The sequence below is a fragment of the Salvelinus sp. IW2-2015 genome, linkage group LG34, assembly GCF_002910315.2.
Source record: "Salvelinus sp. IW2-2015 linkage group LG34, ASM291031v2, whole genome shotgun sequence".
In the NCBI taxonomy this organism is placed as follows: domain Eukaryota; kingdom Metazoa; phylum Chordata; class Actinopteri; order Salmoniformes; family Salmonidae; genus Salvelinus; species Salvelinus sp. IW2-2015.
The window spans coordinates 8,593,557-8,620,790 of NC_036873.1; the positions used below are offsets into that span (position 1 = coordinate 8,593,557).

At 44.5% G+C, this 27,234-nt stretch overlaps 1 protein-coding gene across 3 annotated transcripts in view; it reads left to right on the plus strand.

The window, feature by feature from the left end:
• The first annotated feature begins 80 nt into the window (after nt 1-80).
• Nucleotides 81-27,234, plus strand: part of LOC111958346 (LON peptidase N-terminal domain and RING finger protein 1) — a 28,812-nt gene continuing 1,658 nt past the window's right edge. Inside the window, exons 1-10 of one of the 3 annotated variants that reach the window (XM_023979573.3) lie at nt 81-888; nt 6,362-6,477; nt 8,393-8,515; nt 10,413-10,628; nt 10,876-11,104; nt 11,794-12,011; nt 12,291-12,412; nt 12,754-12,912; nt 26,039-26,201; nt 26,684-26,836. In XM_023979573.3, coding sequence (XP_023835341.1) covers nt 246-888; nt 6,362-6,477; nt 8,393-8,515; nt 10,413-10,628; nt 10,876-11,104; nt 11,794-12,011; nt 12,291-12,412; nt 12,754-12,912; nt 26,039-26,201; nt 26,684-26,836 — 2,142 coding nt within the window. In that variant the 5' untranslated portion in view covers nt 81-245. Of the gene's footprint in view, nt 889-6,361; nt 6,478-8,392; nt 8,516-10,412; nt 10,629-10,875; nt 11,105-11,793; nt 12,012-12,290; nt 12,413-12,753; nt 12,913-15,144; nt 15,308-15,793; nt 16,247-26,038; nt 26,202-26,683; nt 26,837-27,234 lie in introns of those variants that run through there. The other 2 variants (XM_023979572.3, XM_023979570.3) reach the window with 2 other exon arrangements.

A 27,234-nucleotide genomic window follows, 5' to 3' on the forward strand; every position in this document is an offset into this window, starting at 1 on the left:
TCTGCGCACATTTCGTCAGACCCTTTTCGTAGTTATAAAACTTCTAAACTCAGGTTTTGTAATCGAGACGCGCTGGCCAATCAAGGCACTGAGATGCCGTTCACGTGATCGCATTTTTACGTAACAAACGGGTGTAGACCTGTATGTTGCCAAGTCTCTACTGGCACATAAACTAGACACTTGTAGATTATAGCTATGGCTAAACACATTTTTWAAATACATTTATAATAKCCGGCATACATMGTATGCCGATCATCTATCCTACAATGTCGGTCCAACACCCCGAAGGAGAGGACGCCGTCGAAGAAAGAAAAGGATTCTTCATTGAACCAGAATACGACTGGAACGAGGAGCAGGACAATGTAGACAACCACATACTTATTTTACAAAAAGCRGACGCACTGGCATCAGAAAACCGTCTCAAAGAAGCCATCTATGTTTACTCGATGGCCTTGAGATATGGTTCTGTAGGGCCGGAGCAGATGTGCACTTTAGTGGATTGTATTCTGCGCAACTTTAAGAGAAAGCTGGGAACGGATGAGGCGCCTTCGGAACGAACGCCACATCTTATTGATAACGCCGTGGAGGAGGACGTTTTTGACTGCCCGAATTGTCATAGATTTCTAGGCGAGCCCGTGACTATGGGCTGTGGACATTCGTACTGTAAAAGATGTTTACAACACCAGCTGCTCTCCAAATGCAAGCTGTGTAGCGAGGTAGGAGGCAGGCCGACGGAGCTTAAAACGAATGTGATTCTATTCGGACTTTTGGAAAAGTGGTTTCCCGAGGAGCTGAAAAGGTCTAGAGCTATTAGTGAAATTGAAGACCTGTCTAGAAGGAAACATTTCGAGGAGGCCGTYTCACTAGCGACAGATGTGATTGAATCTGGTGAGTAGGGGGAGGAAAGGCTTGTGGAGACCACCAATCACTTCGCATCCTTGTTTTATATGCTATGATGAGACGTTTAGGATACCTGTCAAAGCATGAAAACAAAGTGTTATTTTAGTCATTTCCTATTACTATTTGTGGTCTTTATTATCGAAGAGTAGGGAAGGGGAGTTCCACTGACCAATATTAAGTGTACCCGCTTGTCATGTGTTTGACTGTAGGTGCTTTGGCTGCGTTTACAGGCAGCCCAATTCTCATCATTTTTTTTCTCACTAATTGAAATTTTGACCAATCAAATCAGAAAAATATCTGATGTTAAAAGATCTGATGTGATTGGTCAAAAGACCAATTAGTGAAAAAAAATATCTGAATTGGGTAACCTGTGAGAACGCAGCCTATGTGCTACTGATGTAACCCCTGTGCCAGCCACCCTGTTACGAAATGTCGTAAGTTGGGCATGCGCACAAGCAGCGAGTTTCATAAGGCAGGTTGTGAGATAGTGCTGGGTTTGCCAAACAATAATGTTATAACGTTTGGTAAGCCTCTCAAATATTTCCCGAAGTCTGAAAAATATACTACAAAAAGGCTAAATGTGCTGCCCAATCAAGGCATGGCATTGCAGTTCACGTGATTGCATTTCCACATAACAAACGTGTTTATACCTACCTGTAGGTTGCCAAGTCTCTACTGGTACATAAGACACAGAAAAGTAGAAGTGCAGAGTGTGTCAATGCAATACAAAGTGACAGCACGGAAGTCTATAGTCATTGCTGTAGGCTATGTCTAGATTCCTTCAATTATTTGATTACTTGAGGTTTTAATTACACCAGACATACAATTAGTAATACTTAAAACATAAATACCTAAGAGTTTCCTGAAATTTGTCATTCAGTCTCCTATGGGTAATGCTGAGTGATTAACCAACATGTCGGTTATTTTTTCGGTTTTTAAACAAGTTATTGACCAACATCTGTTAAATTATCTGAATTTGGCCTCCCGGGTGGCACAGTGGTCTAGGGCACTGCATCGCAGCGCCAGCTGTGCCACCAGAGATTCTGGGTTCGGGCCCAGGCTCTGTCGCAGCCGGCCGCGACAGGGAGGTCCGTGGGGCGACGCATAATTGGCCTAGTGTCGTCCGGGTTAGGGAGGGTTTGGCCGGTAGGGATATCCTTGTCCCATCGCGCACCAGCGACTCCTGTGGCGAGCCGGGCGCAGTGCAAGCTAACCAAGGTCGCCAGGTGCACAGTGTTTCCTCCGACACATTGGTGTGGCTGGCTTCCGGGTTGGAGGCGCGCTGTGTTAAGAAGCAGTGCGGCTTGGTTGGGTTGTGTTTCGGAGGACGCATGGCTTTCAACCTTCGTCTCTCCCGAGCCCGTACGGGAGTTGTAGCGATGAGACAAGATAGTAATTACTAACAATTGGATACCATGAAATTGGGGAGAAAAGGGGGGTAATTTTTAAAATATTTTTTAAATCCGAATTCCATTTTGTTCGTTTTTTTTCTGTGAGCTCAGTGCTGTTTCTTTAGAGAAATTAGATCAAGCCCAAACTGTGCGATGTAGGGAGTCGTAGTTTACATTAGGCCAATATTTTACATAGTTTAGTGCAGAAAACATCGTAATTAACCACGAATGGGAATAATCCATTGCTCGCCTACTTGTCCAGTCTTTGTTTCTTCAGCCGCATTAACACAAGCAGCCCAATTCGCTAATTTATTTTTTTGACCAATCGGGGCAGCTCTGAAAAAGAGCTTGATGTGAAAAGATCTGATGTGATTGGTCAAAAGACTAATTAGTGGGAAAAATATCAGAATTGGGCTGCCTGTGTGAACGCAGCCTTTTAGGCCTGCTACTTTAGGGTAGTGTTTGGCAGACACCGAGACAGAAGAATGCGCGATCGAGAGGGATAGAGACCAGTTGRTTCGCGAGGTATCTCTACCTGAAAATGAGATGACTTGGAATGAAATAATAGTCATCAAATACAACTCATTTAATATACACAACTTAAATATTTTATTAAACTCCGTATTCGTAGCCTCGGCCATATTGTCACCTCCAAGACCCTTGTCCCTCTGTCACTGAAGATAACTCATCAAACTGCAGGCTCCCCTCTCTCTTGACATTAAACCGATCTCACTTGTTAAATAAAGGGGTTACAAATTATACATTGGCCAATAACAAATATATGAGCACTTARTGCATATAAGTGTAGCCTAAAGCTACTTTCTTTGATTTGCGTCTAATTGAGCGCAAAGAACGTRGTTAGGTCTGGAGGTGGAAAGTTATGCCCGTATCTTTCAACATTGTTTAAGGCGGAAATGTTGGCGACTGTGAGACACTGTAGCAAGTGTAAGAGCCCATAGCCAGTGTGGCACTTTGGGTCAGCTAAGGACTTTGCCTAGGTGACTTTGGTTTTGGGGCCCAGACGTGTGACACAGTTGCAGTGCCAACACTGCCGCCGAGCGGCAAGAACCAGACTAGAGGTGCCACCGCTATGACATCACTGTATCTGTCTGAGACTTGCTGAGCGAGCCGAGCCTGAAGCACATTAGCTAATATGAAGTAATCCCGTTTGTAGTGAAGTGAGTCACACAGTCATTATTGAAGTCCGTCTGTTTCCCATACAACGGAAAACCCACCGGGGTGCATGCCAATAGTCTAAAGGGGCTTAGTTTTCTTGACCTTGTCCTTCCTCTGTACTGATCTACGAAGACATGATAGGTTAAAGAAAACCGGACAGTGTCTCCTGTCCAGGGGTCATGCTGGACAGGAGACAGTGTGGGCGAAGGAAAGGAGACCGGGCGAGGAAGCCACTTTGAACTATGGAGATGCACCCCTTGTGAGTTTTGTTGACATGTCACCTCCAGCCGCAGGCTCAGAATCACTGAGGCCCATCTTGCACCAAAAAACCGCAAACAAGATGCCATAGTGTCTCTTGTCTTGCCAGCAACGCACATGWTTTTYAACATTCATCATAGAAGACAGGATAGGCCTAGTATATGACCTCCGCTGAAAGCTGGGCAGCTTAACCTGGTCTACAGTGCTTTCCATGTGTTCATTTAGCTGCCACACTCATAAAAATAATACTCACTATATATATATATATATATATATATATATATAGTATGTAAAAAAAAAACATTTTTTCCCCTAAACAATCTTTGGGATGGAAAAACACTTACAGTGTAAACTTAATTCACTAAACCCACACAAAGTATGTAGAAAATATTATTGACCTACATACTTGTTTATAATGTAATCTTTGACAATCAGGTAGAATCTAACATTTCCAAAACGTTGAATTTAGGAGTATTTTTGGTTTGGCTGGATTACTGACATGCTACGCAGGGTATATGCCCAGGGTTCCCGATTGGGGTCCCTGTTGATTTTGTTATAATGTTTGAGCACAAGAACACACAAATAGCCATGGCAAAATGCGTAGAATTGCAGGAAATTATCTTTCACACTTCTTTCAGCTCCATAGAAACATTTATAGAATTGCAGGATGCTTTTCTCTGCCGCCAATTGTGGACTGATTTAAGACACCTTCAGGACCAATGTCATGCCTTGGATCATTCATTTAAATAGGCTAGGACTACTCCTTGACAGGATTGTCACAGTCTTCACAGACCCCCAGTGTGCGTTCTGGAGCGTGAAGTCACGAGCTCTGCTGGTCTGGTCTGCCCTAGAATGTAAATTAAGATTGCGAGAACAGACAAWTTTTTTTAATGTCCATTTTTTTTGCCTCTAAAATGTGTTTATTATGATCAAGTTCGATCCCCGCGGTAAATTCTTTCAAAGTTTGCTACCAATCAAGATATTTAATTAAATAGTGTTCCATTCTGACGACTACATTTGTCATGTGTTGACACAGACCAATCAAGGGCCGGCATGCTACGAGGTGGCTCACACCCTCATGCACGCTCATTARGGGTGGTATTCACGTGGTATCCGGTATTGACGCTGACGTCATCTAGCAGGGTTGGGTTGACTTTCTCAGGCAGGATGAAAACGACTACTTCGACCATCATCCTTTGCTAGTTACGGCCACTTTGACCATGATCCTTAGACATTTTTTGGTGCCATTCAGCCCCATTCAGCAATATAGCGCGCTTCAAATTCAAATATTTCCGGCTTCATGCGCCATCGGGAGTTTTCCGTACGAATATGTGAATGACGTACAGTTCATTCAGAAAGTATTCAAACCCCTTCACTTTTTCTTGGTCAGGGAGGTGACCAAGAACCTGATGGTCACGCTGACAGAGTTCCAGAGTTCCTCTGTGGAGATGGGAGAACCTTTCAGAGGGACCTTTCAGAAGGCCTTTATGGTTGAGTGGCCAGACGGAAGCCACTCCTCAGTAAAAGGCACATGATAGTCCGCTTGGAGTTTGCCAAAAGGCAAAAGGACTCCCAGACCATGAGGAACAAGGTTCTCTGATCTGATGAAACCAAGATGGAACTCTTTGACCTGAATGCCAAGCGTCACGTCTGGAGGAAACCAGGCACAGGCACTGTATACCTGGCCAATACCATCCCTTACGGTGAAGCATGGTGGTGGCAGCATCATGCTGTGGGAATGTTTTTCAGAGGCAGAGACTGGGAGACTAGTCAGGATCGAGGGAAAGATGAACAGAGCATAGTACAGATAGATTCTTGATGAAAACCTGCTCCAGAGCGCTCAGGACCTCAAAATGGGGTAAAGGTTCAACTTCCAACCGGATAACGACCCTAAGCACACAGCCAAGACAACGAGTGGCTTCGGGATAAGTCTCTGAATGTCCTTGAGTGGCCCAACCAGAGCCCGGATTTGAACCCGATCAAACATCTCTGGAGAGACCTGAAAATAGCTGTGCGCCGACATACTCCATCCAACCTGACAGAGCTTAAGAGGATATGCAGAGAAGAATGGGAAAAACTCCCCAAAGACAAGTGTGCCAAGCTTGTACCCTCATGCCCAAGAAGACTTGAGGCTGTAATCACTGCTAAAGGTGCTTCAACAAAGTACTGTGTAAAGGGTCTGAATACTTAGGTAAATTTGCAAAAATCTCTAAACCTGTTTTTGCATAGTCATTATGGGGTATTGTGTGTAGATCGATGAGGGGGGGGGGGCGATTTAATCAATTTTAGAAAAAGCTGTAACGTAACAAAATGTGGAGAAAGTGAAGGGGCCAGAATACTTTCTGAATGCATTGTAAGTGCTATCACTATCTCCTGGTTTTAATGTCTATAGGTCTTTATGTCATGTGTTTGACATTAATCCTTTTATGGATGTAGCCTAAGCTCTCATTCTGTCATAATTTGCTAATATGTTGAATGTATGCAATTCTCATTACACTGATATTTCGCCCTAGAGTTATGGTCATCTTCGGTGACAGATCCAAAAATATTTGTAAAATGGGCTTTGTCTGAAATGGTCAGTTTTTTTTATAAAAAAATCTGTCTCTCCTCCTTTATCCTTCCCTCCTTTTTTCCAGATCCTGGMGATGAGGCGGTGCGGTGGTCACGGGTCAAGGCCTACACCGGGCTCCTGCAGTACCGATTGGCCCTGGAGGACGCTGAATTCTGTCTTAGCTCCACTCACTCTGCAGAGGTAGGTTACTGGACCAATGGGGGAAACTGTGTGTTGAGTTCTGTAGGCACAAGTGAAAAAWAAAATATTTAGGAAATTAAAACAAATGTTATTGGAAGTTTTAAGTTTGCCGAGGCCTACTTCATTCACTTGTCAGCTCCCCAGCATTATCCTTAGTCCTTACCAGGCACCCTGTGGCACTTTAAAACAGTTAAAGTCTACAGCTCTGGTTATACCCACCAACGCTTTACTACACCGTGTGATGTGTCATGGAMGGAAAGTGGAGGCTGATTAGAGGCTCAGCCAGGTGTTAGTAAGTCTAAACGGGTTAGCAGGCCATCCTGAAAATGAACCGCTAGGATATATTTTAGGACGTCTTAGCGCTATAAACAGCATTATTCACTATGTCCTCTAATTTTATTTTTCAGTCTTGATAAATTATAATAGAATATTACTCTAACCTTCTATACCTTTAGACATTTTGTCTGTATCAAAGGTTGCTTTGGTTTTCCCTTCACATAACTTTTTTTAATTGAGGGTTTGGGACACCTCTCATTTGGGAGATGTGCATTTGTTTGTGACACATTTGGTCACACTTTCTTTTTACTGTACCTTGAGCTAMTTTAAATGGTCCAAATGCAAGATGTTTTTATCTTAATATCAAATCATTTCTGGGTAACAATTTAAGAACGTTACTGTGATTGTTTTCAATTTAAAACGGTCCAAAATAATAAKAAAATAGATTCTTAGCAAAGAGAAAGCAAGAATTTTGCCAAGACTGTCAGGGAGTGGTCTGAGTGGGGAGGGGGAAAACTAGCTATTATTGGTAGAGAGGTTTGGAACTTGCTTTTTTTATTGGTCTATTAACTCAATTACCACCTGGTGATGTCACCAGGCAGGCCAAAACTCCATCCCACCAAGGCCAAAATTTCAGGTGGTCTTTTCAAACAGCTCTTACACTAAAAGGGCAATATCATAATTTTCAACATTTCACAGTATTGTGCGTTTTAATACTCCACCCAAAATATACAACATGCCATGAAAGGGGACGAAGCCCAACACAAACATGTGTACAAAAACACAGGGAAGTAACCCAAACAAAAGAGCGAGGTTAAACCTCTAATAAATACACGGGACGAGACCCGTAATAACGAGTACACAATACACGAAAGCCGAGAACCACAAAGCACAGGTACTCACAAGGCCAACGGACATGGGAAAAAAATAACCGACAAGACAATGGTGAACAGAGGGCACATGTATACAATTGCCAATCAGGGGAAATGGGAGCCAGGTGTGCGTAATGATCCAGTRCGGTGACGCCTAGAGGCCGGTGACGTAGACCTCCAGAGCTGTTGCACGGAATGAGCAGCAGTACCGGGGGAATCCGTGACACCAATGCAATTGCGTAGAGAAAGAGATTTTGTTTAACAAATAATATTTCTCAAAAGGTAACGGTCACAATTATTGAGACCCCTAAATAACCTTATAAATAAAMTAGTCAAAGTTTAGTATTTGGTCCCATATTTCTAGCACGCAATGACTACGTCAAGCTTGTGACTCTACGAACTTGTTGGATGCATTTGCAGTTAGTTTTGGTTGTGTTTCAGATTATGTTTTACCCAGTAGAAATGAATGGTAAATAGTGTATTGTGTCATTTTGGAAGGACTTTTATTGTAAATAAAAAAATATATAATATGCTTCTAAACACTTCTACATTAACGTGGATGCTACCACGATTACTGATAACCCTGAATGAATTGTGAATAATGGTGAGTGAGAAAGTTACAGAGGGTCAAAGATCATACCCCTGTTATTCTTAATGGTGAGAGGTTAGTTGAAGTGGAAATATATAGTTGGGGATAAACATGGAAGACTTCCCCTCTTTATAACCACCCCTGTCACTCTCTCTCTCTCTCTCTCTCTCTCTCCCAGGGTTTCTACTGGAAGGCCAAGGTGCTCCAGGACATGGGCCAGGTTGACGACTCGTTGCAGGTTTTCCTCCACTGTCTGGCCCTGGACGAGGACTTCACCCTGGCCAAACGAGAGGTGGAAAATGTGAGCGAAGGAGTTGGGAGGGAGAGTGATGTTGTTGTTGAACTAATTTGCTTTGGCAATGCTTTGGTCTTCCTGGAAGCTTCGGGACTTGACTTGAGTGCAAGGAAGCAAGGAGATATTGTATCTTCRCAATGTCTTTCCTTTCTTTGTGAAGAGGTTGCTCTGTTGAGCCAAACCTCCTCTGTGTGTATCAGTGATAGACCCCCCCCCCCCGATCCTGGGAACATACAACCCTTACAATCTCGAGGCCTACCACTAATTGCAGTGTCTAAGTTTATACTTGTATAAATACTGTTTTTTAATCTCCAGGAATGTTTGAAGTCTCGACCCGCTTAGCGCCATAGTCCGTTTCATAAGAAGCCAGGCGCTCTCTGAGTACCCCCTTTTGTCTTGCTTGAGCCAAGCGTTTCCCGGCACTGATTTGCTTACCGTCCATGAAAAGGAACCCTGTGCATTCCTTCGCTGATAGCCTWGCGTCGYCTAGCTAGGTTATTATCCTTAGCGTTGGCCTAATGGCGTTAAGCCCTAAGGCGTTTGCGTGAGCGATGGAACATATCGGGCTGACGGCGGCCTTAGTTAGTGACTAAATCACATTATTTGCAGAGAAAAGCAGCCGTTTCTGCGGGTGACGGAAAATGCGGCGACGACGACGATTCACTGTGAGTTATGCTTCCGTGATGAATCGCCTGTCAGACTGAGTTGAAGTTCAGAGCGCAGTTAAGCATATTTCTTTTTTGTTGACACCCTGCCGAATAAAAGTTGGAATGGGCATAGTTATGCCTATCCATCGCTTTGCCACTCTTTTTGGTTACATTTATTTTCCTAATACCACTATTTGGTATGTGCTATGAAAGTACTTGGTAACAGTTGGGACTTTATGTTATTCGTTACAATTGAATCCCCARGACGAAGAAGTAAGTCTCGGGTAGCGATTATTTATGCCGTATTCACTAATTACCATAGTGTCTCAGTTAAAATAAAGTGTTAAATATCTTTTTTTCCCCCTCCTCCCTCAACACAACATCCCAGGGAAGACTCCATGTTTTTGAGGTTTACTTTCCAGTGGGTCAGCCCTTGTGACTCTCCCCTCCTGTAATGACATGGACCCCATGAGTCAAAGGCTTCATCCCAAATGGKAYCCTTTCCCTTTTGACCAGAGACCTATGGGGACTTTGGTCTATGGACTCTGGTCAAAAGTAGTGCGCTARGTAGGGTATGGGGTGTAATTCGGGACCAAGACAAAGTACTGTGACGAAGCAGGGCGACATAAGTCATAGACACTGTGGACCGTTGTCCGATCACAATCGCTGACAGGGTCTCCGAGGCGATGTGAAATGTCAGGGTAATACTCTGGTTGTGAGAAAGTAGGRCCGCGTTACTTTGATCGCGTCGTTGATGTGTGGATTTGCATTCTTGTTGTTTCACTCTTTAAGAAGAACGTTGATTGGTTGAGTACAGTTGATTGCAAACGGCTTCTCTTTCTGCTCAAGAAGGGTATCGTCTGAAACCTGCTCTCAAGGTTCGATTGGAAAGAGCTATATGGGATTGTCTGTGTGTGATGTCTGTGTGCCTAAGCAAAGGTGTGTTTCTGTTTTCTTTAGCTCATATAATACAGTGAGTAGCCCACGTCACAAGGTCCTTAAAACATCTAATTTTAAATGCTAATGTAAACACAAATTCCCCATCTTGTGARCCTGGATSGGCACCAGGTTAGCAGATACAAAGGTGGACATTTTGTGTGTCTGGGAGTACAGRGGAATGGATGTGGATTAGATAGATTTATATGGATTGGAACGGGGCCCACAAGTTCCTTGTGAACTAGGCTCCTGTTCTGCCATTTTGGGCCGATTTTTATCCAGTTAGACTGCTCCTATGGCTAACGCAATGTGTACCACAGATACTGTGCGACCTGCTGTCTCCGGCCGGCGAGAACGTGAAGGTGGGCCTGAGGGAGACGGCGCAGAGCACATCGCCTCACCTGCGTCGTAAGATTTTGGTAGCGGATGCCGAGGCCAGAGCCCAACAGCATCAGGCCGAAGCCAAGCACTCTGTCCTGCACCAAGTCCAGGCTCGCACCTCCTCGGCACACCCTAGCACCGACGCACAGCACGAGGTAAGCTAACTGGACAGTGTGCTTGATACAGCCCCGTAGGCCGTCATTGTAAATAAGAATTTGTTCTTAACTGACTTGCCTAGTTAAATAAAGGTCAAATAAAAATCCCTGAACCACTACGATGCCTTCAAAGTTTCCAAAGTCAAGTATGTTTTGATCAGTTAAAATGCATCAACAATGTCTAACACTCCTTTTAACTTTCTAATTCTCTCTCTCTCGCTCCTCCTCCCCCTCTCTTTCCGTCCAGAAGCCGGGTCGCTCAGGGAGCCTGGAGCGTACGAGCCTCAGCCGCGCTCACTCGATGCGAYCCCACGGGCCGGGTCTGGGCAGCGTGGACGAGGGTCTTAAACGTGTCTGCTCCGCACCCCAGCTGGGGGACCAGGAGAAAGGCATGCTGCTGAAGCGGAAGCTGACGTTCTCCGGGGGTGGACCCCACGTCGTCTACAGCCACGGGAGCAAGCAGAAGAAACAAGGAGGTAGGAATCAAGACTGCTGCTAGTATGTCGTAATTAGAAAGGGAGTAGTTTAGCTCAGGGATCATCAACTAGATTCAGCTGTGGGACGTTGTTTTTTTCTTGGCCGGATGGTCGGGGGGCCCCAAATTGTAGACTGCAAATTGACCGCAAGAAGCCCAAATGGATATGTCTGATTTAAAGCATAACTATTTCAAACCTTGCTTACATTTGTATATGATCATGTTTTTTGGGGGGGTGGGGCTCAGAAAACTTTAAGGACCAAATAAAACCACCCCGCGGGCCAAATAAAACCACCCCGCGGGCCAAATAAAACCACCCTGCGGGCCAAATAAAACCACCCTGCGGGCCAAATAAAACCACCCTGCGGGCCAAATAAAACCACCCTGCGGGCCAAATAAAACCACCCGCGGGCCAAATAAAACCACCCGCGGGCCAAATTCAGCCGCCAGTTGGGGAACCCCTGGTTTAGCTTGAGTGCTAGCTCTTTATATTATTTTAAATGTGATTATTCCTGGGTTAAAGCAGCTAAAATATGCATTCCCTGTAAATCAGTGGCATAGCCGCAACAGTACCCATTAGCAACGGTCCCATTAGCCATTGTCAGGTACCTTTGCCGTGTCTGTGTTTGTATGCGTCTGTCTGCGTACTTGTGTGAAGTGCTTGACGTTCTCCTGTGGCTTCCTCTGTAGTGGCCTGTGGTGCGTCGAGCCAGGGAGCCTCGGCCCGAGCTCACAGAGTCGTACCCAGAGACCTACTGGACCCCAACGACCTGGAGTGTTCCCTCTGCATTAGGTTGTTCTACGAGCCGGTGACCYCGCCGTGCGGTCACACCTTCTGTAAAGACTGTCTGGAGCGCTGTCTGGACCACACTCCCCAGTGTCCTCTCTGCAAGGAGAGCCTCAAAGAGGTAAGAGGACACAACCACCAACCACGACCAAGCGCCTGCTTTTCTTAGAAGTGGAAGGGAGTCCTTAGTGAAACTAAGGCTACTTATCAAATGGCATCCTATTCCCTATATAGTGCACTATTTCTGACCAGGGGCTCTGGTCAAAAGTAGTGCGCTAAATAGGGAACGTTGTGCCATTTGGGACGAGACCTAAGACAATTAACTTGGGGAAGACCTCTTCTTTAATGATATTTCCTCAAAAAGAAAACCTTAATCTTCTCTCTCTCCCCCGCCCCCCAGTATCTGGCAGCCAGGAAGTACACAGTCACCAGTGTGCTGGACCGAGTGATAAAGCAGTACCTGTCTAAGGAGCAGTCGGAACGGCAGAAGACTCACCTGGAGGAGGCCCAAGAGCTCGCAGAGTGAGTTGTCCTCCTGACATATCATTCTGACATAGAATTAACCTAGAATGTCCATTCTGGTAATTGTATTGCTATGGCTTCCGCCTTCTTTCTGAACCCTTATCTTTCTTTCTCACTGGTTGTCCTACTTAAAAAAAATATATATTATTAATGCAGGAGAAATCATGCAAAACACACACAGCAGACAGGTTCACCTAATGTTAGCACTGGCTGTTAGAATTAATTCTATTGATCTATTTTTACATCATCTTTGGAATGCGTATGTCACATTGGAATCACTTCGCTTGCGAGAGATGCTCGAGTGTCATAGCATCATTCTAACGCTCTCTCTTTCTCCGCAGCCTGATGAAGAAGGTCCCCATCTTTGTGTGCACCATGGCCTACCCGACCGTGCCTTGTCCCCTGCACGTCTTCGAACCGCGATACCGTCTCATGATCCGCCGCTGCATGGAGACAGGCACGCGCCAGTTTGGGATGTGCATCAACGACGCTCAGAAAGGGTAGGCAGAGTGGTAGGCAGAGTGGTAGGCAGAGTGGTAGGCAGAGTGGTAGGCAGAGTGGTAGGCACAGTGGTAGGCACAGTGGTAGGCACAGTGATAGGCACAGTAGCACTCGATACAAGCACCTGCTCACGTAGGCCAGCACGCACACATTTGCACATGAAACACTCACTCAAATGCACACACACACACACACACCATTCTGCTGCGCCCTAATGCGTCACCTTCTGTCACCTCACCCTGAAGAACTAATTAAAACCCTGTTACTCCCTGTATGAGGGAGAGAGAGAGCGAGGAAGGGGACAGGGCCTTCGGAATTATGAAAATACTAGCTAATAGGATTTTGACTGAATATCAAATCCAACTTTGAAGCATCCTCCTGATGAAAAAATACAATTCAAACATTTCATGAGATTTAAGCATATACATGCTAATATTTAAGTTTTTCAAGAGGCCTTAGGCCACTGTACCTTCTGAGTTGAATGCTGARGTTTGACTTGACTATGCAATGGCCCTGTGTAAGTTCACTTAATTAAAGATCGGTCCCTTTTTTCCCCCGCCTAAAATGACATACCCAAATCTAACTGCCTGTAGCTCAGGACCTGAAGCAAGGATATTCTTGATACCATTTGAAATGAAACACTTTGAAGTTTGTGGAAATGTGAAATTAATGTAGGAGATTATAACACATTAGATCTGGTAAATTATAATACAAAGAAAAAAACATGCGTTTCCCCCCCCCAAAAGTTGTTCCATCATCTTTSAAATGCAAGAGAAAGGCCATTAAATGACTTAAGATTCTAGGCGCAATTTATATTTTAGCCACTAGATGGCAGTGAATGTGCAAAGTTTTAGACTGATCTAATGATCCAATGCATTACTGTTCAAAATGTTGTATCAAGTCTGCCCCATAACTGTGCACTCTCCTCAAAGAATAGCATGGTATTCTTTCACTGTAATAGCTACTGTAAATTGGACAGTGCAGTTAGATTAACATTAACATATCAGATATGTCTATGTCCTGGGAAATTGTCTTGTTACTTACAACATCATGCTATCACATTAGCACATTAGCTCAACCTTACTGCGCGGAGGGGGGGGGGACACTGATCCTGTAGAGGTTAAACAAAATAGGCCATTGACAAATCACTGCATTGACTGCTTACAATGAGCCGGTACCTTTTCACAATGCTTTGAATGGCTGATTTGACTCTGCAACGACCATATGCAATATATTTGTGGTCTTCTTTAGCTCAGTTGGTAGAGCATGGTGCTTGCAACGCCAGGATAGTTGGTTTGATTCCTGGGACCASTCATACGTAAAATGTATGCAGGCATGGTTAAGTCGCTTTTTATAAAAGCGCCTGCTAAATMTATATATGCAACTTTAATAATAATAAAGCGCTGCTCTGCCTTCTTAACAACACTATCAACAAGGCAGGTCCTACAGGCCCTGGTTTTGTCACACCTGGACTATTGTTCAGTCGTCAGGTGCCACAAAGAGGGACTTGGGAAAAATTGCCGTTGGCTCAGAACAGGGCAGCACGGCCGGCCCTTAAAAGTACACGGAGAGCTAACTTTAATGACATMCATGTCAATCTCTCATGGCCTAACGTGGAAGAGAGATTGACTTCCTCATTACTTGTTTTTGTAAGAGGTGTTGACAAGCTGAAGGTACCGAGCTGTCTGTTTTTAAAATACTAGCACACAGCTCGGAGACCCATGCGTACCCCATAAGACATGCCACCAGAGGTCTCTTCACAGTCCCCAAGTCCAGAACAGACTATGGGAGGCGCACAGTACTACATAGAGCCATGACTACACGGAACTCTATTCCACATCAGGTAACTGATGCAAGCAGTATAATCAGATTTWAAAAGCAGGTTAAAGTACACCATATGGAACAGCGGGGACTGTGAAGTAACACAAACATAGACACAGACACATGCACACACACACATGATAACATATGCACTATACACACACATGTATTTTGCGTTGTAGATATGAGGTAGTGGAGTATGGGCCTGAGGGCACACAKTTAGTGTGTTGTGAATTCTGTAATGAATGTATTGTAATGTCTTTAAAATTGTATAACTTCCTTAATTTTGCCAGACCCCAGGAAGAGTAGCGACGGGGATCCATAATAAATACAAATGTAGAAKTAAAGACCATTTGCAATCACCTCAAAATGACTATAACAAACAAAAATTCTGAATATTCCCGTTTCAGATTTGTGGACTACGGCTGTATGCTGATCATCCGGAGTGTCCACTTCCTCCCAGACGGGCGTTCCGTGGTGGACACCATCGGAGGGAAGAGGTTCCGGGTGCTGACCCGCGGGATGAAGGARGGGTACTGCATCGCCGACATCAAGTACCTGGAGGATACCAGGGTAAGAACCCATGTTCTCTTACCCGAAAATACTGTTTCGGATGTTTTTATTTTATGGAGAGTTTCTGTTCTTTGTATTTTTGGGGTATATATATATTTGGTTAGATTTTTATTTGTAAAGAAAGGATTACAAAATAATACTGAATTATACAATAAAAAACACAAAAGCATAGAGAAAATTATATTTTAATCAATTTTCCATTGGTGTGAATACCTCGATAATAACTCCCGATCACAAGTTTAGCACAGCTTGAATTAGCCTCATATTGTCATTTGGATAATCTACTTTTTAGTCCATTATTCACACTTTGATTTAAAAGGTCTCATGTCAAAACAAATTTGCATTTTATCAGAGGCCATCTGTTAATGGATTATGGTAGTGTGGTGTTCGCAGTGATCTATATGGTTTTCATTTTCACGTGACCCCTGCTTTCAAACCTCATGTCCCTCTTGTATGGTTGAGATAAATTGATTGCTTGATTGACAGGTGAGCGACAGCGAGGAGTTGACYCAGCTGCAGCAGCTGCACGACGCCGTGTACGAACAAGCGCGCACCTGGTTCCAGAACCTCAAGAACCGCTTCAGCAACCAGATCCTTCAGCACTTCGGCGCCATGCCCGAGAGAGAGCCCGACATCCAGGTGAGCCCCGGCGTGTAGTCTTCCCCCTCCCCTTCTCCAGGGTCATTCATTAGGGKATACTGTAGCAAAGAAATTTGCAGCAGAGTATAAATATGATTGTTTCTTACTGSATAAGTTCAGTTAGTCCCTTTCTGTTTCAGGCTTTCTTCCAGTGTCACTCCCATAGCAATATAATCTATTTCAATGGTTGCTCCACTGCTCTAGAAGCGATCATTGTGGGTAATTCTTAACTAATCTTCTGGAGGAAGGTGTTATGTCAACTTCCTCCAGAGTGTCCTTACGACAACCCCTCACCCTCTATACTACACACACACATAAACTTGGATGCTCAATATCCAATGGAGGCATAGCATTTTTCATGGAAAATTTGGAATGGTACAGTTACTGTGGCTTGCGAAAGTATTCACCCCCTTTGGCATTTTTCCTATTTTGTTGCCTTACAACCTGGAATTAAAATAGATAATTTGGGGGGTTTGTATGATTTGATTTATACAACATGCCTACCACTTTGAAGATGCCCATTCTTCAAGGCAAAACCGCTCCAGCTCCTTCAAGTTGGATGAGTTCCGCTGGTGTACAGCAATCTTTAAGTCGTACCACAGATTCTCAATTGGATTGAGGTCTAGGCTTTGACGAGGCCATTTCAAGACATTTAAATGTTTCCCCTTAAACCACTCGAGTGTTGCTTTAGCAGTATGCTTAGGGCCATTGTACTTTTTTTCTTTAAGCAATGGCTTTTTTCTGGCCACTCTTCCGTAAAGCCCAGCTCTGTGGAGTGTACGGCTTAAAGTGGTCCTATGGACAGATACTAAAATCTCCACTGTGGAGCTTTGCAGCTCCTTCAGGGTTATCTTTGGTCTCTTTGTTGCCTCTGATTAATGCCCTCCTTGCCTGGTCCGTGAGTTTTGGTGGGCGGTCCTCTCTTGGCAGGTTTGTTGTGGTGCCATATTCTTTCCATTTTTTAATAATGGATTTAATGGTGCTCCGTGGGATGTTCAAAGTTTCTGATATGCCTCCACTCACTCTGCAGAGGTAGGTTACTGAGCCAATGGGGGAAACTGTGTGTTGAGTTCTGTAGGCACAAGTGAAAAATAAAATATTTAAGGAAATTAAACAATGTTATTGGAGAGTTTTAGTTTGCCGAGGCCTACGTTCATTCACTTGTCAGCTCCCAGCAATATCCTTAGTCCTTACCAGGCACCCTGTGGCACTTTAAACAGTTAAAGTCTACAGCTTCTGGTTATACCACAACGCTTTACTACAGCGTGTGATGTGTCATGAGGGAAGTGGAGGCTGATTAGAGACCGCTCAGCCAGGTGGTTAGTACGTCTAAACGGGTTAGCAGGCCATCCTGAAAATGAACCCGCTAGGATAATATTTTAAGGACGTCTTTAAGCGCTATAGAACAGCCTATTCACTATGTCCTCTAATTTATTTTTCAGTCTTGATAAATTTATAATAGAATACTTACTTACTTCTATCCTTTAGACATTTGGTCTGTATCAACAGGTTGCTTTGGTTTTCCCTTCACATAACTTTTTTTAAATTGAGGGTTCGAGCCTCCTCATTTCGGGAGATTGCATTGTTTGTGACACATTGGTCACACTTCTTTTTACTGTAGCTTGGAGCTAGTTTAAATGGTCCAAATGCAAGATGTTTTTTATCTTAATATGCAATCATTTTGGTAACATTTAAGAACGTACTGTGATTGTTTTCAAAATTAAAAGCGGTTCCAAAATAATAAAAATAGATTCTTAGCAAAGAGAAAGCAAGAATTTTGCCAAGACTGACTGGGCCGTGGTCTGCAGTGGGGAGGGGAAAAACAGCTTGGTAGAGAGGTTTGGAACTTGCTTTGTTATTGGTCTAATTAACTCCAATACCAACCTGGTGATGTCAACCAGGCAGGCCAAAACTCATCCCACCAAGGCCAAAATTTCAGGGTGGTCTTTTCAAACAGCTCTTACACTAAAATGGCAATAATCATAATTTTCATTAATTTCACAGTATTGTGCGTTTTAATACTCGCCCAAATATATACAACATGCCATGCAAAGGGGACGTAAGCCCACACAAACACAGTGTATCAAAACACAGGAAGTACCCAAAAAAGAGCGAGGTTCAAACTCTAATAAATCCACACGGACGAGACCCGTAATAACGAAGTACACAATACACGAAAGCGGAGAACTCAAAAGCACAGGTACTCAAAGGCACAAGGGCATGGGAAAAAATAACCGACAAGACAATGGTGGAACAGAGGGACATGTATACAATCTGCCAATCAAGGGGGAAATGGAGCAGGTGTGGGTAATGATCAAGTTTCGGTGAAGCGCCTAGGGCCGTGACGTAGACTCCAGAGCTGTTGCACGGCATGAGCAGCAGTACCGGGGGAATCCGTGACACCAATGCAATTGCGTAGAGAACGAGATTTTGTTTAACAAATAATATTGTCTCAAAAGGTAACGGTCACAATTTATGAGACCTAAATAACCTTATAAATAAAGTAGTCAAAGTTTAGTATTTGGTCCATATTTCTAGCCGCAATGACTAGTCAAGCTTGTGACTCCTACGAACTCGTGGATGATTTGCAGTTAGTTTTTGGTTGTGTTTCAGATTATTATTTGACCAATAGAAATGAATTGGTAAATAGTGTATTGGTGTCATTTTTTGGAAGGACGTTTATTGTAAATAAAAAATATATATATTTCTTAAACACTTCTACATTAAGTGATGCTACCACGAATTACAGATAACCCTGAATGAATTGTGAATAATGGTGAGTGAGAAAGTTACAGAGGGTCAAAGATCATACCCCTGTTATTCTTAATGGTGAGAGGTTAGTTGTAGAGGGAAATATATAGTTGGGGAGTAACATAAAGGCCCAAGACTAACTAGCACCAGGGTACACCTTTTATTTACGTTTGTATTTCCATCATGCTTTGTTGTAATGTGTACATTAGCAAACTAGGCTACTCAGCAAGAGTCATTGCTCTCTCTAGAGAGAAGACAAACTGGTTCAGGACAAAAGGTGGGTTAGGGACTTTTTTGCAATGTGTGTTTAATCCTATTCAGTGAAGCTGAAAAAACCCAATTGGGATGTTGAGTGACATTCAGGTTCATGTTGACTCATGTTGTCAGGCTACCTGCATTGTGTTCTAAAGGGTCTCTCTCTCTCGTCTCTCTCATCCTCTAACCGTTCTAACCCTCTGGCTGTCCGCTCAATACAGGTGTGTCCACAGCACCGTTCTAGCCTCTGGCATGTCGCTCAAATACAGTGTTGTCCAGTTGAAATGGCCAGCGACGTACCTAGCACTCTCTATAACCACCTCGGCCCCTCGTCCTCTCCTCTCTCTCCCTGGAAGACCTTCCCCTTTTATAACCACTCCTGTCCACTCTTCTCATCTCTCTCTCTCCAGGGTTTCTACCTTGAAGGCAGGTGCCTCCAGGACATGGGCCAGGTTTGACGGACTCGTTGCAGGTTTTCCTCCAGCTGTCTGGCCCTGGACGAGGACTTCACCGCTGGCCAAACGAGAGGTGGAAAATGTGAGCGAAGGAGTTGGGAGCGGAGAGTGATGTTGTTTTGTTGAACTAATTTGCTTTGGCACATGCTTTGTCTTCCTGGAAGCTTCGGGCACTTGACTCGAGTGCAAGGAAGCAAGGAGATATTGTATCTTCCCAATGTCTTTCACTTTCTTTGTGAAGCAGGTTGCTCTGTTGAGCCAAACCTCCTCTGTTGGTGTTCAGTGTAGACCCCCCCCCCCGATCCTGGGAACATACAACCCTTACAATCTCGAGGCCTACCACTTTTATATTTTTTTATCTAGCAGTGTCTAAGTTTATACTTGTTAAATACTGTTTTTTAATCTCCAGGAAATGTTTGAAGTCTCGACCGCTTAGCGCCAATAGTCGTTTTCATAAGAAGCCAGGCGCTCTCTGAGTACCCCTTTGTTTGCTTGAGCCAAGCGTTTCCACGGCACTGATTGCTTACCGTCATGAAAAGGAACCTGTGCAATTCCTTCGCTGATACCTTGGCGTGGCTAGCTAGTTATTATCCTTAGCGTTGGCCTAATGGCGTTAGCCCCTAAGGCGTTGCGTGAGCGGATGGAACATAATCGGGCTGACGGCGGCCTTAGTTAGGTGAACTAAATCAATTTTTGCAGAGCAAAGGCAGCCGTTTTCTGCGGTTGACGGAAATGCGGCGACGACGACGATTCACTGTGAGTTATGCTTCGTGAATGAATCGCCTGTCAGACTGAGTTGAAGTCAGCGCGCAGTAAGGCATATTTCTTTTTTGTGTTGACACCCTGCCGGAATAAAAGTGGAATGGCATAGTTATGCTATGCCATCGCTTTGCCAACTCTTTTGGTTACATTTTTTCCTAATACCACTATTTGGTATGTGCTATGAAGTACTTTGGTAACAGTTGGACTTTCTGTTATTCGTTCATTGAATCCCCACGACGAGAAGTAAGTCTCGGGTAGCGATTATTTATGCCGTATTCACTAATTACCATAGTGTCTCAGTTAAAATAAAGTGGTTAAATATCTTTTTTTCCCCCTCCTCCCTCAACACAACATCCCAGGGAAGACTCCATGTTTTTGAGGTTTACTTTCCAGTGGGTCAGCCCTTGTGACTCTCCCTCCTGTAATGACATGGACCCATGAGTCAAAGGCTTCATCCAAATGGCAACCTTTCCCTTTGGACCAGAGACCTATGGGGACTTTGGTCTATGGACTCTGGTCAAAAGTAGTGCGCTATGTAGGGTATGGGGTGTAATTCGACGCAAGACAAAGTACTCGTGACGAAGCGGGCGACATAAGTCATAGACACTGTGGACCGTTGTTCCGATCACAATCGCTGAAGGGTCCCTCCGAGGCAATGTGAGGGAATGTCAGGGTAATTACTCTGGTTGTGAGAAAGTAGGCCCGCGTTACTTTGATCGCGTGTTTGATGTGGTGATTTGCATCTTGTTTGTTCACTCTTTAAGAGAACGTTGGTTGGTTGAGTAACAGTTGAATGCAAACGGCTTCTCTTTCTGCTCAAGAAGGTATCGTCTGAAACTGCTCTCAAGGTTCGATTGGAAAGAGCTATATGGGATTGTCTGTGTGTGATGTCTGTGTGCCTAAGCAAAGGTGTGTTTCTGTTTTCTTTAGCTCATATAATACAGTGAGTAGCCCACGTCACAAGGTCCTTAAAACATCTAATTTTAATGCTAATGTAAACACAAATTCCCCATCTTGTGAATCCTGGATGGGCACCAGGTTAGCAGATACAAAGGTGGACATTTTGTGTGTCTGGGAGTACAGGAAATGGATGTGGATTAGTAGATTTATATGGATTGGAACGGGGCCCCGCAAATTCCTTGTGAACTAGGTCCTGTTCTGCCATTTTGGGCCGATTTTTATCCAGTTAGACTGCTCCTATGGCTAACGCAATGTGTACCACAGATACTGTGCGACCTGCTGTCTCCGGCCGGCGAGAACGTGAAGGTGGGCTGAGGGAGACGGCGCAGAGCCACATCGGCCTCACCTGCGTCGTAAGATTTTGGTAGCGGATGCCGAGGCCAGAGCCCACAGCATTAGGCCGAAGCAAGCACTCTGCCCTGCACCAAGTCCAGGCTCGCACCTCCTCGCCACCCTAGCACCGACGCACAGCACGAGGTACGCTAACTGGACAGTGTGGCTTGATACAGCCCCGTAGGCCGTCATTGTAAATAAGAATTTGTTCTTAACTGACTTGCCTAGTTAAATAAGGTCACATAAAATCGCCTGAAACCACTACGATGCCTTCAAAGTTTCCAAAGTCAAGTATGTTTTGATCAGTTAAAATGCATCAACAATGTCTAACACTCCTTTTACTTTCTAATTCTCTCTCTCGCTCCTCCTCCCCTCTCTTTCCGTCCAGAAGCCGGGTCGCTCAGGGAGCCTGGAGCGTACGAGCCTCAGCCGCGCTCACTCGATGCGAACCACGGGCCGGGTCTGGGCGCGTGGACGAGGGTCTTAAACGTGTCTGCTCCGCACCCCAGCTGGGGGACCAGGAGAAAGGCATGCTGCTGAAGCGAAGCTGACGTTCTCCGGGGGTGGACCCCACGTCGTCTACAGCCACGGGAGCAAGCAGAAGAAACAAGGAGGTAGGAATCAAGACTGCTGCTAGTATGTCGTAATTAAGAAAGGGAGTAGTTAGCTCAGGATCATCAACTAGATTCAGCTGTGGGACGTTGTTTTTTTCTTGGCCGGATGGTCGGGGGGCCCCAAATTGTAGACTGCAAATTGACCGCAAGAAGCCCAAATGGATATGTTGATTAAAGCATAACTATTTCAAACCTTGCTTACATTTGTATATGATCATGTTTTTTGGGGGGTGGGGCTCAGAAACTTTAAGGACCAAATAAAACCACCCCGCGGGCCAAATAAAACCACCCCGCGGGCCAAATAAAACACCCTGCGGGCCAAATAAAACCACCCTGCGGGCCAAATAAAACCACCCTGCGGGCCAAATAAACCACCCTGCGGCCAAATAAAACCACCGCGGGCCAAATAACCACCCGCGGGCCAATTCAGCCGCCAGTTGGGGAACCCCTGGTTTAGCTTGAGTGCTAGCTCTTTATATTATTTTAAATGTGATTATTCCTGGGTTAAAGCAGCTAAAATATGCATTCCCTGTAAATCAGTGGCATAGCCGCAACAGTACCCATTAGCAAACGGTCCCATTAGCCATTGTCAGGTACCTTTGCCGTGTCTGTGTTTGTATGCGTCTGTCTGCGTACTTGTGTGTGTGTGAAGTGCTTGACGTTCTCCTGTGGCTTCTTCTGTAGTGGCCTGTGGTGCGTCGAGCCAGGGAGCCTCGGCCCGAGCTCACAGAGTCGTACCCAGAGACCTACTGGACCCAACGCCCTGGAGTGTTCCCTCTGCATTAGGTTGTTCTACGAGCCGGTGACCGCGCCGTGCGGTCACACCTTCTGTAAAGACTGTCTGAGGCGCTGTCTGGACCACACTCCCAGTGTCCTCTCTTGCAAGGAGAGCCTCAAAGAGGTAAGAGGACACAACCACCAACCACGACCAAGCGCCTGCTTTTCTTAGAAGTGGAAGGGAGTCCTTAGTGAAACTAAGGCTACTTATCAAATGGCATCCTATTCCCTATATAGTGCACTATTTCTGACCAGGGGCTTCTGGTCAAAAGTAGTGCGCTAAATAGGAACGTTGTGCCATTTGGACGAGACCTAAGACAATTAACTTGGGGAAGACCTCTTCTTTAATGATATTTCCTCAAAAAGAAAACCTTATCTTCTCTCTCTCCCCGCCCCCCCAGTATCTGGCAGCCAGGAAGTACACAGTCACCAGTGTGCTGCGACCGAGTGATAAAGCAGTACCTGTCTAAGGAGCAGTCGGAACGGCAGAAGACTCACCTGGAGGAGGCCAAGAGCTCGCAGAGTGAGTTGTCCTCCTGACATATCATTCTGACATAGAATTAACCTAGAATGTCCATTCTGGTAATTGTATTGCTATGGCTTCCGCCTTCTTTCTGACCCTTATCTTTCTTTCTCACTGGTTGTCCCTACTTAAAAAAATATATATTATTAATGCAGGAGAAATCATGCAAAACACACACGCAGACAGGTTCACCTAATGTTAGCACTGGCTGTTAGAATTAATTCTATTGATCTATTTTTACATCATCTTTGGATGCGTATGTCACATTTGAATCACTTCACTGCGAGAGATGCTCGAGTGTCATAGCGTCATTCTAACGCTCTCTCTTTCTCCGCAGCCTGATGAAGAAGGTCCCCATCTTTGTGTGCACCATGGCCTACCCGACCGTGCCTTGTCCCCTGCACGTCTTCGAACCGCGATACCGCTCATGATCCGCCGCTGCATGGAGACAGGCACGCGCCAGTTTGGGATGTGCATCAACGACGCTCAGAAAGGGTAGGCACAGTGGTAGGCACAGTGGTAGGCACAGTGGTAGGCACAGTGGTAGGCACAGTAGCACTCGATACAAGCACCTGCTCACGTAGGCCAGCACGCACACATTTGCACATGAAACACTCACTCAAATGCACACACACCACACACACCATTCTGCTGCCCCCTAATGCGTCACCTTCTGTCACCTCACCCTGAAGAACTAATTAAAACCCTGTTACTCCCTGTATGAGGGAGAGAGAGAGCGAGGAAGGGACAGGGCCTTCGGAATTATGAAAATACTAGCTAATAGATTTTGACTGAATATCAAATCCAACTTTGAAGCATCCTCCTGATGAAAAAATACAATTCAAACATTTCATGAGATTAAGCATATACATGCTAATATTTAAGTTTTTCAAGAGCCTTAGGCCACTGTACTTCTGAGTTGAATGCTGACGTTTGACTTGACTATGCAATGGCCCTGTGTAAGTTCACTTAATTAAAGATCGGTCCCTTTTTTCCCCGCCTAAAATGACATACCCAAACTTAACTGCCTGTAGCTCAGGACCTGAAGCAAGGATATTCTTGATACCATTTGAAAGGAAACACTTTGAATTTTGTGGAAATGTGAAATTAATGTAGGAGTTATAACACATTAGATCTGGTAAATGATAATATAAAGAAAAAAACATGCGTTTTCCCCCCAAAAAGTTGTTCCATCATCTTTCAAATGCAAGAGAAAGGCCATTAAATGACTTAGGATTCTAGGCGCGATTTAGATTTTGGCCACTAGATGGCAGTAGTGAATTGCAAAGTTTTAGACTGATCCAATATGCATTACTGTTCAAAATGTTGTATAAGTCTGCCCCATAACTGTGCACTCTCCTCAAGAATAGCATGGTATTCTTTCACTGTAATAGCTACTTTAAATTGGAAGTGCAGTTAGATTAACATGAATTTAAACTTTCTGCCATATCAGATATGTCTATGTCCTGGGAAATTGTCTTGTTACTTACAAACATCATGCTATCACATTAGCACATTAGCTCAACCTTACTGCGCGGAGGGGGGGGGGACACTGATCCTGTAGAGGTTAAACAAATAGGCCATTGACAAATCACTGCATTGACTGCTTACAATGAGCCGGTACCTTTCACAATGCTTTGAATGGCTGATTTGACTCTGCAACGACCATATGCAATATATTTGTGGTCTTCTTTAGCTCAGTTGGTGAGCATGGTGCTTGCAACGCCAGGATAGTTGGTTTGATTCCTGGGACCAGTCATACGTAAAATGTATGCAGGCATGGTTAAGTCGCTTTTTATAAAAGCGCCTGCTAATGTATATATGCAACTTTAATAATATAAGCGCTGCTCTGCCTTCTTACAACACTATCAACAAGGCAGGTCCTACAGGCCCTGGTTTGTCCACACTGGACTATTGTTCAGTCGTCAGGTGCCACAAAGAGGGACTTGGGAAAATTGCCGTTGGCTCAGAACAGGGCAGCACGGCCGGCCCTTAAAAGTACACGGAGAGCTAACTTTATGACATGCATGTCAATCTTCATGGCCTAACGTGGAAGAGAGATTGACTTCCTCATTACTTGTTTTTGTAAGAGGTGTTGACAAGCTGAAGGTACCGAGCTGTCTGTTTTTAAAATACTAGCACACAGCTCGGAGCCCATGCGTACCCCATAAGACATGCCACCAGAGGTCTCTTCACAGTCCCCAAGTCCAGAACAGACTATGGGAGGCGCACAGTACTACATAGAGCCATGACTACACGGAACTCTATTCCACATCAGGTAACTGATGCAAGCAGTATAATCAGATTTTAAAAGCAGGTTAAAGTACACCATATGGACAGCGGGGACTGTGAAGTAACACAAACATAGACACAGACACATGCACACACACACATGATAACATATGCACTATACACACACATGTATTTTGCGTTGTAGATATGAGGTAGTGGAGTATGGGCCTGAGGGCACACACTTAGTGTGTTGTGAATTCTGTAATGAATGTTGTAATGTCTTTTAAAATTGTATAACTTCTTAATTTTGCCAGACCCAGGAAGAAAGCGACGGGGATCCATAATAAATACAAATGTAGAAATAAAGACCATTTGCAATCACCTCAAAATGACTAATAACAAACAAAAATTCTGAATATTCCCGTTTCAGATTTGTGGACTACGGCTGTATGCTGATCATCCGGAGTGTCCACTTCCTCCCAGACGGGCGTTCCGTGGTGGACACCATCGGAGGGAAGAGGTTCCGGGTGCTGACCCGCGGGATGAAGGACGGGTACTGCATCGCCGACATCAAGTACCTGGAGGATACCAGGGTAAGAACCCATGTTCTTCTATCCGAAAATACTGTTTCGGATGTTTTTATTTTATGGAGAGTTTCTGTTCTTTGTATTTTTTGGGTATATATATATTTGGTTAGATTTTTATTTGTAAGAAAGGATTACAAAATAATACTGAATTATACAATAAAAAAACAAAAGCATAGAGAAATTATATTTAATCAATTTTCCATTGGTGTGAATACCTCGATAATAACTCCCGATCACAAGTTTAGCACAGCTTGAATTAGCCTCATATTGTCATTTGGATAATCTACTTTTTAGTCCATTATTCACACTTTGATTTAAAAGGTCTCATGTCAAAACAAATTTGCATTTTATCAGAGGCCATCTGTTAATGGATTATGGTAGTGTGGTGTTCGCAGTGATCTATATGGTTTTCATTTTCACGTGACCCCTGCTTTCAAACCTCATGTCCTCTTTGTATGGTTGAGATAAATTGATTGCTTGATTGACAGGTGAGCGACAGCGAGGAGTTGACACAGCTGCAGCAGCTGCACGACGCCGTGTACGAACAAGCGCGCACCTGGTTCCAGAACCTCAAGAACCGCTTCAGCAACCAGATCCTTCAGCACTTCGGCGCCATGCCCGAGAGAGAGCCCGACATCCAGGTGAGCCCCGGCGTGTAGTCTTCCCCTCCCCTTCTCCAGGGTCATTCATTAGGGCATACTGTAGCAAAGAAATTTGCAGCAGAGTATAAATATGATTGTTTCTTACTGGATAAGTTCAGTTAGTCCCTTTCTGTTTCGGCTTTCTTCCAGTGTCACTCCCATAGATATATTGCTATTTCTATGGTTGCTCCACTGCTCTAGAAGCGATCATTGTGGGTAATTCTTAACTAATCTTCTGGAGGAAGGTGTTATGTCAACTTCCTCCAGAGTGTCCTTACGACAACCCCTCACCCTCTATCACACACACACACACACACACACACACACACACACACACACACACACACACACACATAAATTGGATGCTCAATATCCAATGGAGGCATAGCATTTTTCAT